Here is a 13,065-nt window from a genome sequence, read left to right as displayed (position 1 = left end):
GCATAATGTTCTGATAGTTAATTAGCTATTTATCATCCCTGTTATTTTTCATTTTCAGTTTACAGATGTTCCTGGAATTCTCCTCGAAATTTATTTCTTGAATCAGAATTGTTCCTTACCTTGAAGGTAATGGTAGAGTGAAGAATAGGCTGAGCAATTGACTACAAGGTATAACAAATTACAGTTCTGTTGCTTTTCTACAATACTTATACTATAGATGTACAGCTTTGAGCTGTTTGACATTTCCTATGTCATTAGCCTGACAGCAGAGCCACACAAGTTGATGAAGATTGCCCTGATTGCAGCACGGTTGATTTCTTCACAACTGTACAGATTTGGTGGGGAAATATCCTGGGCTATCAAAGGAGGATGATCAGCTAAGGATCAAATTTAAGAGCAGAACCACCATTTTAATATCTCTTATTGACGGTCTGAATTGTAATGTGAATTGTGCAGAGTCAATAAGATCAGTGAAAATTTTTCAAACAGACAAATAAAAATAACATTCCCCTTTGTGTTTTTGTAGTAGTCTTTATAATGAGTTATGAATTTTCTTGTGTCAGTGTATGATCTTATTCTGTTACCGGCTTGAAATGTTTTCTCATTGTCAATAGGCTATTGATGTATGAACAGTGAAAAGAATTAAGGATTTCAAAATAAAGAGAAAATTAGCTAATTTTTTCCCCTGACAAGATTACTCACCTCCTCAACTTCCTCTGGAAGAGCTTCTTCCTCATCATCATGAAGAAATTGTGCTGTTGCCGTTGGTTGTAGACCCATGAATTCCAATTTATACATTAATGACTAAAGGGCAAAAGAAAGGGAAGTATCTAAGTAACATTCTGAACAAATTAAACTAGCTTAAAATACTTCTATAAATACTCAAAAATGGCTGCAAGGAGAAGAGTGTTTTAGGAAATGCACTGTTGTAAATTCGTTATGAATTGAAAGCTGGGATTTTACTTAAATTAATTTTTCAGAAAACTTCAAAATATGCTCTTTAAAATGTAAACCTTTACAAATAAATTGCTCATTTGAAGAAAAGCATTGTCTAGATAGGGGAAATTCGTTCAAATAAGGAATACTGAATATAATTATTTCCAAAAACAGTTAAGAGAAAATCATGTTGCACAGAGGCTGGTAAAAATGGGCAGCAGCTAAAACCTCTAATGTTGATATTATATTTAATTATTTTAGGTTATTAATGCAGAGTAGGTATTCCAGGCACCTGGGGTTGTTTTAATCATACTCTCCGGCCTTCTAAAAGCAATTTATCCAAGAATAAGCTTCCCTAATTTACTAAGTTATTAACTCCTCTCATCCATAACTGACTCGGGAGCAAGTTCAGCTCCAAAGACCTAAATAAAAATGAAGACTAACATTTCAATGCAATAAGAGGCAGTGTAGCATTATATGAGATGCATCTTTTGAATAGAAATATAGCTATCATTTCATATGGCACTATTCATAAGATCTCCCTCCGGCAATTAAATATTCCTCAACTTCTATGTCAAAAACACATATTATCTGTTTAATTACCTGCCTGTGAACTTGCTATGCACAAGCTGACATCTGTTTATCTACATTGCAAAACTGGGTATACTGTATATAAAAAAGGTTCTCCATGAATATTTGGAGGCATCCTGGGGTTATGAAAGGTACTTCTAAAAAAAAAATCTTGGCTCTATGACTCCAGTTACACACTTATCACAATAAGAATTTAATATATTTTTTAAAATCTGTAAGTGTGTTATCTTCAAAATCTAATTAGTAATATCCATTACTTGTTTTACTGATATTATAGCTTCAATAATTTGTTCCCTAAAAATAGGATTTTACCCTTTCTTAGCATACCAAATCATCAATGGATTTTGCACTAATTGCCAACAGGGTCCTTGCAAGATAAAGAGATGCTTGAAAAGGCATTAAAATGGTTTACATTCCAAATGTGCCAAAGGTTAAAGCCCTTAAAGCCATCAGCAACTCACAATATGGCTACCAAGGAGATAAGGACTCCAAAATCATCATCAGGAAAGTCACAGACCACAACGTGATTGTAAAATATTGTAAAAAAATGTGTTAATTTACATTTATGTTTTTTCATGTGAATTCTGCTTATATAAAGCTCTGTGATACTGCTGCAAGTTTTTCATTCATACATGTATTTGTGCATATTACAATAAACTTGACTTTGATTGATCATAGGCTGTGACCTGGAACTCAATTTATGTTGGTAAGAGCGGAAATGTATCATGAAGTGCACATTTGAAAGAACATCACATGCCAAACATAACCTCTGATTCTACCATATCCTTGATTATTCCATTGCACTGCTAAACAGTTTTCTTCAAGCCACTTCAGTTAACCAGTTATCTGTGTCACATCAGGAACTGTTTATCAAATGTCCCTATGCTTCCTGATATACTTCTCAATGTTATTCTCCAGTTTCTCTGTAACTTTACCACTCACTACCTCTATATACACCTACAACAGTTGTGCTCCTCCAATTCTGGCCACATGAAAATCCTCAGTCCTAATCTTCTCTATCCTTAGACTTCTCCTTTCTCCTTTATGTTAATCTTAAAATCTAACTCTTTGTTAAAAGAAGTAATAATCCAAATCTGTTCCTCAAATGAAAAGGTTTCCCTCCCCCTAGGTTTAGTGTTTACAGATCATGAGAAAAAAATGATTGTCTATACCATATTTCCAGAAGGCATATATAAAGTGAAGTGTAAGTAGAAACAGTACAGATGCTGGAAATCTGAAACAGAAACAGAATATCTTGGAGATATTCGGCAGATCAGGCAGCATATGTGGTGAGAGAAATAAAGCTAACATCACAGATCAATGATCTTTCACTAAAGTAGGTGAATATCAATTTTCCTGATTTGAATTCTTCTGCCTTTCCCTAACCCTAGTGCTGTGATTATTTCTATTACTAACACTTCTAACACCTTGATGTCAAATTCTATTTGACAGCACTCCTATGAAGTTTCTTAAGACCTTTCATGAAATTATAACAGCTGTTTAAATACAAGATGTAAATACTGGAGAAAAAAAAGCGTCATAGTGTAAGAACAAGAAGAGAGATAGAAGTAGCCTTTGAAATATTGGTGGAACAATATGGTTGTTTAGTTGAATCATGTTTTGAAAACAAATTAAAATAAAGAGAATGCTGATAATACTCAGTGGTCAGGCAGCACCTATGGAGAGAAAGTATGAGGGTCAATCTCCATTAGCAGTATCATGTAATTCACAGCAATGGATCATAGAGAAATAAAATGTTTGTCAAAAGCCTGGTGTTTGTTCTTTGGTGAAGGTTGGTTACCTACAGAACAATTACTCCACTCTCTTCAGCAGGATCTATGACAATGCAAGGACTGAGCATAACGGAGAAGACTAGGAAAATACAGAGGGAGGAAGCAAATGAGTGAAGTAGAAAAACTGAGACAATTAATGTTGCACGAACAATACCAAATGAAATAACCTAGAAAGTATAAGAGGCCATGAAACATTTCCATTCCCTTAATGTTCTTGTCATTGGGAATCATAGACATACTTTCTCTCCATAGGTGCTGCCTGACCACTGAGTATTATCAGCATTCTCTTTATTTTAATTTGTTTTCAAAACATGATTCAACTAAACACAAAAAAGTACTCAGCATTAATGCTTTACTTGGTATTTGCAGACATTTCTAACTTCTCCCTACCTCAATCTAAGGTTCCCACCTGCTTTAAGAAGGCCATTATCATCCAGGTATGTCAGAAAAATAAGGTAATATGCTTGAATGACTACTACCCAGTGGCTCTGACAGCCACCATCAGGAATTTTTTTGAGACCATAAGACATAGGAGCAGAATCTGGCCATTCAGCCCATCGAGTCTGCACTGCCATTCCATCATAGCTGATCCCAGTCCCACTCAAACTGCCTTCTCGCCATATCCTTTGATGCCCTGACCAATCAGGAAATGATCAACTTCCACTTAAGTATACCTACGGAATTAGCTTCCAAGGCAGTCTGTGGCAGAGCATTAAATGGATTCACCACTCTGGCTAAAAAAAATTACTCCTTACCTCTGTTCTAAAAAGTTGCCCCTCAATTTTGAGACTGTGCCCTCTAGTTCTGGAAACCCCCCACCATAGAAAACATCCTCTCCACAAACACGCTATCTGGTCCTTTTAACATCCAATGGGTTTCAATGAGATCCCTATGCATTCTTCTAAATTCCAGTGAGTACAGGCCCAAAGCTGCTAAACACTCCTCATATGTTAACCCCTTTGTTCCCCGAATCATCATCATGAACCTCCTCTGGACTCTCTCCAATGACAACACATCCTTTCTGAGCTATGGGGCCAAAACTGTTGACAATACTCTAAGTGTGGCCTGACTAGTGTCTTAAAAAGGCTCAGCATTATCTCCTTGCATTTATATTCTATTCCCTTGAAATACATGCCAACATTGCATTTGCCTTCTTTACCACAGACTCACCCTGTAAATTAACCTTCTGGGAGTCTTGCACGAGGACTCCCAAGTCCATCTGCACGTCTGATGTTTGTAGCTTCTCCCCATTTAGGTAATAGTCTGCACTATTGTTCCTTTTACCAAAATGTATTATCATACATTTCCCAACACTATATTCTATCTGCCACTTTTTTGCCCATTCTTCCAATTTGTCTAAGTCCTGCTCAATCAGATTTCTTCCTCAATGCTACCTACCCCTCCACCCATCGTTGTATCGTCCACAAACTTTGCCACAATCTTTGAGCATGGAACACATCTGCTCCGGCCTCCCAGACAACTTTGACCCACTGCAAATTGCTTACCGCTGAAACAGATTCACGGCAGACACCATCTCCTTGGCCCTACGTTCATCTCTGTAGCATCTGGTCCGTAAAGACACCTACATTAGATTATTATCCATTGCCAACACCTTCACACTCAATACCATAAATCCAAGCAAACTCATCTCCAGGCTGCTAAACCTGCAACTCAACACCCTCCATTTGCAACAGGATCCTTAAGTTCCTGACCAACAGACCACAATCAGTAAGGATAAGCAGCAGCACCTCCACCACAATGTTCCTCAACACTGATGCCACACAAGGCTGCATCCTCAGTCCCCCATTTCACTCATATCTGCAAGGCCAGGTTCTGCCCTAATTCCATCTGCAAGTTTGCAGATGATACTATTGTAGGAGATCAAATCTCAAATATAGATAAGTCAGAGCACAAGTTAGTGACTAGTTACAAACTAGTGGCAAGGTGTTATGACAATAACCTTACTCTCGATTGTCAGCAGAACAAATGAGCAGGCCATTGACTTCAGGAAGTGGCGTGCTGCAAATGCTACCTGCTTATATCAATAGCATTGAGATTGAAAGGGTTGAAAGCTTCAAGCACCTTGGAGTGAATACCATCAAAAGCCTGTCCTGGTCAAACCATTTAGATGCCACGCCAGTGCCTCTACTTTCACAGGAGGCAAATGAAATTTAGCAAGTCTCCTTTGCTCCTCACCAATTTTTATTGATGTACCATAGAAAGCTTGATGCATTATCTATATAATACTAAAACTCTCATGCTCTGTCTATCTGTTTGTCTGTTTGTGACCTCCAATTAGCGCAAACGGTGCAATACAGCGGCACTTACTTTGGCTAAATCGAATTAAAATGCGCTAACTTACAGAATGCAGGCAAAGTTCAGGGTTATATATTCGTACAAAATTGCTCATTCGCCAAAAATCAACAGACTGTCTTTCACCCGAGATCTGATCGGCCATCGTGGAAATTGGGACGCAACAGCCCGATGCAGGCACACGGCCAGCCTCAGCAGCGACACCTACCAGAGCAAAAGGGCAGGGCAGCTCTATTTCGAGGGGTCACATTCTGCTAATCACCATCAGCATGTGCAGGATTGGGACAGATCTAACTGCCACCCATCAATAAGAGATAATTAAATCTTATTATAATGACGTACTTCAAGACACCCATAAAACCCTTTGCTGCAGTCAAAGGACAGTGGTGACAATATCATATCCATTTAGGAGAGCGCCAACCACATCATCAAGAATAATCAGCACCCTTTGGTGTTATGCTTCATACCTTTTATCCAGCATTAGGGTAACAAAAAATGGTCAGCCTAATTATGCCGTGTGGAAAGGGAAGGAGGACATTATGGTTTAGAGATAAAGCCAAACGTTATCGGGAAGTGGCAAGGAGAGGGAGAGAACTAGAATCGGATGAGGCCAGGGCTGCACGACTCCAGGATCAAAGAGTCAGGACAAAAAAAGATGAGAGAAGAAGAGACAGAGGAGGAGAGGCATGCACGTCTCCAGGATCAGAAACAAACAACAAACAGCAGAAGAGCTGAAGAGACAGGGGATGAAAGGGCTGCACATCTCCAGGATGACAATGAGAGGCACAAGGGTGGCAGATAAGCCAGAAATGATGCCATCAAAAGTGTACTTCGTTAAATGAGGAGCAGCTATATTTGCTTTGCTACGCGTCGTTCTTCTTTAATAAACTGAGGTTTTCCACTTCAGTTTCCAAAGCAAAGAGATACCAATAGCATTCAGGAAAATTTAATGTTCATTCTGGTCACATCAGACTGCACTACCCTTCTCTCAAAGGGTGTCCCAACAGGTCACCCCATTGTCTAGTGGCTTAATAAAGCAACTGCTCTGCATGAGACCTCAAGAAAATATAGAGAGTGGCAGGCACAGCTGAGTACATATTGGAAACCAGAGTTCCCTCCATGGACTCTGTCGACACTGTTCACTGCCTTGGTAAAGCAGCAACATAATAAAACACCACACTCGCTCCAGACGTTCTCTCTTCAACTCCCTTCCATGGCCAGAAACTATAAAAGCCTGAAAGCACATACCTATCCCACTGTCATAACACAATTGTACAGTTCCTTAGCATAAGATGGACTCCTGATCTCTCAATCTACTTTGATATGGCTTTGCACCTTACTGTCTGCCTGCACTGCATTTTTCCTGTAACCGTACGACTTTATTTTGCTCTTAGTATTTAAAAAATAACACATATATACAATGCATAAGCATATGCTTAACTACAGTAAAGATAAGTATGCCATATGCAAACGTGCTGTGGAAAAATAATGATATTGAATCCTAAAATGCTTGAAAACAACTTCTTACCATCAAGAGTTCATTGGGTTTTCGGTTTCCATCCAGCTCTATCAAATACTGAGAATCATGATCAGCCATATAATCCTGCAATTTTTTTCAGGAGAATAAATATATTTATAAAAGCTTTAACAAACGTGAAAGCTGATACATTTCACTTATTACTTCTGTGGTCCATAAATACAATTAAACCAGTAAAGCTTGCATGAAATTACTCCATACCTCTAAAGGCCTCAGCAATTTGTCTTTGTAGAGAGCTACTCGTTTTTCAAAGGTTGAGAGGAAGTCTTCTGGTCTCTTCACCAAACGTGCAACAAGCTCTGGGGTCACTTCTGATTTCTCTTCCTAAGTGAAAATTTTTGATCAAATATATTTTATAATTACCTCAAGCTTTAAAGATAATTCAGATGTGAGTAGACTTGGAATAAGACTGCAGCAAAATAAAATCAAACATTAGTATTTTACCACAAATACACAGGAGGCTGCAGATGCAAAAAACCCCACAAACTAATGAAGGAGCTCAGTGGGTCAGGCAGCATCTGTGGAAATAGAAGGATGGTCAATGTTTCATATCAGCACCCAATATCAGGACACCACAAGAGACTGCAAGTGCTGTAATCCCAGAGAAAACAAACTGGTGAAAGAACTCAGGAGGTCAGGCAGCTTTGGTAGAGGCAGAGGGATTGAGGTTGACATTTCTGGTTGAGACTATGCATTAACTGTTCACTGTTAATATTTGACCAAGTAAAAATCAAAAACACTGCAAATACTGGAAATCTGAAAGAAAAATAGAAAATGTTGGAAAAACTCAAAAAAAGAGAAAAATCTTTGATGGGGTGGTCAAAATGGCTTGGTACCAGCAATGGCTGTGATAAGATTATGATAAGTTAATGTGATATAAAAACAAAATAGCAGCGAGGAAGCAGCATCTGTGGAAAGAGAAACAGTTAACATTTTGGTTGAGGTACCCTCTTCAGATCTGAGAAAGAGAAATATAAGTTAGTCTAAGGAGCAGTGAAGTTGGAGGATGATAAAGCAAAGGAAATTCCTCTGATACAGTGAAGTCATGTAGTAGGTGGGATCAGCCGAAGTATTTGGCTATGTAACAACAAACCAGAATATACACAGAGATAAAGGAAAAAGAGAGTGCAGCGAAAAATAATTCTCATGTAGACAGGAAGAAACAGTATGTTATCTAAAGTTGGAGAGTTCTATACTGTGTTTAGAAGGCTGCAAAATGCCTAGAGCTATTGTTCCTTAGGCTTGCTTTGAGTCCTGTTAGAAGTGTGAGAGGTTACATATGCGAAAGTCAAAATGGGAGTATAATGATAAATTTAAAAGTGGCAGATAACAGGATGTACAGGGTCATTCCTGTGGACTGATTGCAAAGAGATTATCCACCTTGTACTAAAGTACACAAAATACTGGAGAAACTCAGCAGGTCAAGCAACATCTATGGAGGGGAATAGATATTTCAGGCCAAATCCCTTCGTTATACAAAACGAATTTGTTTGTTCCAATAGAAGACCATAGTGTGAAAACTCAATGCAGTACACTGGACTGAAGAAGTGCATGTGAATTACTACTTCACCTGGATCTCTGGATGATGAGAAGGGAATAGGTAAAAGGCAGAAGTTGCAGAAAGCCTTTCACGAGTACAACTAACATATATGTAGCATGAACATCAGATCAGAATCAGAATCAGGTTTATTATCACCAGCATGTGACATGAAATTTGTTAACTTAGCAGCAGCAGTTCACTGCAATACATAATTTAGCAGAGAGAAAAAAAAAATAATAAATAAAATAAAACATAATAATAAATAAATAAATCAATTATGTATATTGAATAGATTTTTTTAAACCTGCAAAAACAGAAATGCCGTATATTAAAAAAAGTAAGGTGGTGTCCAAAGATTCAATGTCCATTTAGGAATCAGATGGTAGAGAGGAAGAAGCTGTTCCTGAATCACTGAGTGTGTGCCTTCAGGCTTCTGTACCTCCTACCTATGGTAACAGTGAGAAAAAGGCATGCCCTGGGTACTGGAGGTCCTTAATAATGGACGCTGCCTTTCTGAGACACCGCTCCTGAAAGATGTCCTGGGTACTTTGTAGGCTAGTGCCCAAGATGGAGTTGACTAGATTTACAACCTTCTGCAGCTTCCTTCAGTCCTGTGCAGTAGCCCCTCCATACCAGACAGTGATGCAGCCTGTCAGAATGCTCTCCATGGTACATCTATAGAAGTTTTTGAGTGTATTTGTTGACATGCCAAATCTCTTCAAACTCCTAGTAAAGTATAACCACTGTCTTGTCTTCTTTATAACTACATCGATATGTTGGGACGAGGTTAGATCCTCAGAGATCTTGACACCCAGGAACTTGAAGCTGCTCACTCTCTCCACTTCTGATCCCTCTATGAGGATTGATAGGTGTTCCTTTGTCTTACCCTTCCCGAAATCCACAATCAGCTCTTTCATCTTACTGACGTTGAGTTGAGTGCCAGGTTGTTGCTGCAGCACCATTCCACTAATTGGCGTATCTCACCCCTGTATGCCCTCTTGTCACCACCTGAGATTCTACCAACAATGGTTGTATTGTCAACAAATTTATAGATGATATTTGAGCTTTGCCTAGCCACACAGTCATGTGTATATAGAGAGAAGAGCAGTGGGCTAAGCACACACCCCTGAGGTGCACCAGTGTTGATCGTCAGCGAGGAGGATATGTTATCACCAATCCACACAGATTGTGGTCTTCTGGTTAGGAAGTCAAGGATCCAATTGCAGAGGGAGGTACAGAGGCCCAGGTTCTGTGACTTCTCAATCACGATTGTGGGAATGATAGTATTACATGCTAAGCTATAGTCGATGAACAGCATCCTGACGTAGGTGTTTGTGTTGTCTAGGCGGTCTAAAGCCGTCTGGAGAGCCATTGAGATTGCGTCTGCCGTTGACCTATTGTGGCGATAGGCATATTGCAATGGGTCCAGGTCCTTGCTGAGGCAGGAGTTCATTCTAGTCATGACCAACCTCTCAAAGCATTTCATCACTGTCAATGTGAGTGCTACCAGGCAACAGTCATTAAGGCAGCCCACATTATTCATCTTAGGTACTGGTATATCTGTTGCCTTTTGAAGCAAATGGGAACTTCTGCCCATAGCAGTGAGAGGTTGAAAATGTCCTTGAATTGGTTGGCACAGGTTTTCAGAGCCTTACCAGGTAATCCATTGGGACCTTCTGCCTTGCGAGGTTCTTCAGTGACCCTCTTGAGAAGTGATTACATTTCTCAAGTGGGTCACTAAAGGATTATTTAAAAAATTGGATAAATTAAATAAAATGGCAGGTGAGTGAAAGATTGATCAAATATGAAAACTCTGAAACTTGCAATCCAACAATTCAGAATTCCCAAAGTTTCAGCATCAGGCCTGCGCTCGCCTTCCACTCAGATCTGCTGGTCCAGCACTCCTTTCCTATTCACCATCTCACACTCTCCCAGCACTCAGCAGATGTCTGATTCTATGCTTTCTTTCCCTATTATCCTAGGTTTTGCATAGTTCCTCATCTGCCAAGACCCCAGTTCCCAAACTCCCTTTCACTCACCAGAGTTCGGGATCCCTTGCTCTCTTACTGCTCACTAGGACCCTGTTTACTGTGTTCCAACTGTTCACCTGATTACTATTGACTACCTTAGCTTGCAATTTTCCTGGTTCTATTTTCCAGATAAACTTAATAGGTTTCTTAAAATATTATTGTGCAATATCATTTAAATAAGTGAATTTGAAGTGAGTTAGAATTAAGCATTAAATAAGACTGCATAGTCTACAAAATCTACAAGTCCAGTGGCATTCAGATCCTGACTGTGCTGGATTAACAGCTTTACTGAAGTAGATTTTACTGGGTGCTACAAAGGACAGAGAGATGGAGTGAGGCAGTTCTGGCAATCTCACTGCAAAATGCTGCATATTTTGGAAATATGAAAAAATATTTAAAAATTCTAAAGATATTCATCAGGTCAGGTAAGATCAGTGAATGAAGAAAAAAAAATTCTGGTTAATAAGCATTCATTCAAAACATGATTTCTAATTCTCTTTTTACAGACTATTGCTTGGCCTGTTGAATATAAGGGATGTAGACTTTATGAAGTTCGTAAGAATGAGAGATGCAGCCTTACTGAATTTTTAAGAAATAAGGATGGGAATTTTAATAATCAAGCTGCAGCCTGATAAGCAGTTACCATTATTATACCACTCTACTGTCTCATTAACTTACAGTACATAGCCAACCTGCCTCTGGTTGTTTATGTTACACTGGGCAACAAAAGGTTTGCTTCCAGAATACTTTTGGGTGTATCTTATGGATTTTGGATTGCTGATTATGAAAATCACCATGAAATTTCCCTATCATGCACCATTTTTTGAAATTGCCTATCGTTGTTATTTCAATTCATAATTCAAGTCAGAATAACTGATGCCAAGATTAAAGAAGGCATTTCTGTTGATCCACAAATCAAAAAGGTTATCAATGACAGGCAATTCAAAGAACTTCTAGTAGAACCAGAGAAAATCGCATTGAAGGAATTCAAGGATGTTGAAAATTTTCTTGGCAACTACAGCTGGTAGACAACATGCTTCCATGAAGTTCAACATGTTATTAAAGATTCATTTTCTGAAAATCTTGGTGCTGTCACTGAGAAACGGTATTAGGGCAACTGGAATCCATCAATACTGGCTGATTATTTTTGGATCCTAAGTGAGAAGCCTCAGACACTGAGTATAAATGAAAATCATCAACAAAGCATTTTTAGCTTAGTTGAACTATTGGAAAGCATCAGCACCATTATACAATTAAATGCATTGTATTCAATAAAAGTTAATTTCTGGTTTCTCCAAATTCCTACATGATACAAGTAGTCTGAAATTATATGTGTTCAGCTTAAAGCAGTCTATCATAAATGAAAAAATTTCTGAGGATGCAACACTTTTGAAAAAATTGTTCTCGAATGTTCTCTACTTCTTAACTCTCATAATGCTAATTTATGAATTCCATCAGCAGATAATCTGGGGTTCTGAGAAAAACTCTACACTTTCTTATTTAATGTTATACTCCCGCCAGTGGTTGCAATGTGAACTATGGACAAAATATGAACACGAGAAAGTCCGCAGATGCTGGAAAATCAAAGCAACAAACACAAAATTCTGGAGGAACTCAGTAGGTCAGGCAGCATCAATGGAAATAAATAAACAGTTGACATTTCTGGCCCAGACCGTTCTTTGGGATTATGTACAAAATACACCTGAACTTCTATGACTGCACTTCTGCACCCTTAAAGAATAAGGAAATACCATCACCTGCTGGTTTGCCTAAGTGTCGTATAATGCATAGACCTGAAAATACATTAATGATCAAAATCTTAGAATTGGCTAGTCAACAACCCTGTGGAAGTATCTTCATTACATAGTTTGTAGCAGTACAAGAAGGTGCCAGATGATTTTTCCACTAGTGACTGGTGATAGCAATAAATGTTGTCCTTGTATTATTGCACATATCATATAGAAGCATAATGCATTGAATAGGAAAAAGCTGGCGGGGGGGGGGAATAAAAGCCTACTTCTTCCATCTCTTCAAACTCTTCCTCTTCCTTTGCCTCTTCCTCATTTTCTTTTTTCTGTTGTTCTCTATCTGTCTTGTCAGGATTCCATTCCTCCTGTTGGTATATCCTCCCAGTTATGGGGTCTTGACGTTGTCCAGACACACGTTCACACAAGTCACCATCAGGACACTATTAATAAATTTAAAAGAAATGTTGTATCATTTTCCCTGTATATCATTCTGTATTAATTTACATTTTAATCATATCTTAATTGTTTAAATTTCTTCTCTTATTTATGTTTGATCATGAAGTAATGTGGAATAGGA

At 38.5% G+C, this 13,065-nt stretch overlaps 1 protein-coding gene across 1 annotated transcript in view; it reads right to left on the bottom strand.

The window, feature by feature from the left end:
• Positions 1–13,065, bottom strand: part of ak9 (adenylate kinase 9) — a 169,936-nt gene that overhangs the window by 132,661 nt on the left and 24,210 nt on the right. The window contains exons 7-10 of the mRNA XM_063040773.1: positions 12,758–12,928; positions 7,372–7,494; positions 7,162–7,236; positions 703–804 (exon numbers count right to left, since the gene is read on the bottom strand). Coding sequence (XP_062896843.1) covers positions 703–804; positions 7,162–7,236; positions 7,372–7,494; positions 12,758–12,928 — 471 coding nt within the window. The remainder of the gene's footprint in view (positions 1–702; positions 805–7,161; positions 7,237–7,371; positions 7,495–12,757; positions 12,929–13,065) is intronic.

This window comes from Mobula hypostoma, chromosome 2, assembly GCF_963921235.1.
Source record: "Mobula hypostoma chromosome 2, sMobHyp1.1, whole genome shotgun sequence".
Classification (NCBI taxonomy): Eukaryota; Metazoa; Chordata; class Chondrichthyes; order Myliobatiformes; family Myliobatidae; genus Mobula; species Mobula hypostoma.
This window is presented reverse-complemented; position numbering and strand designations above follow the sequence as displayed.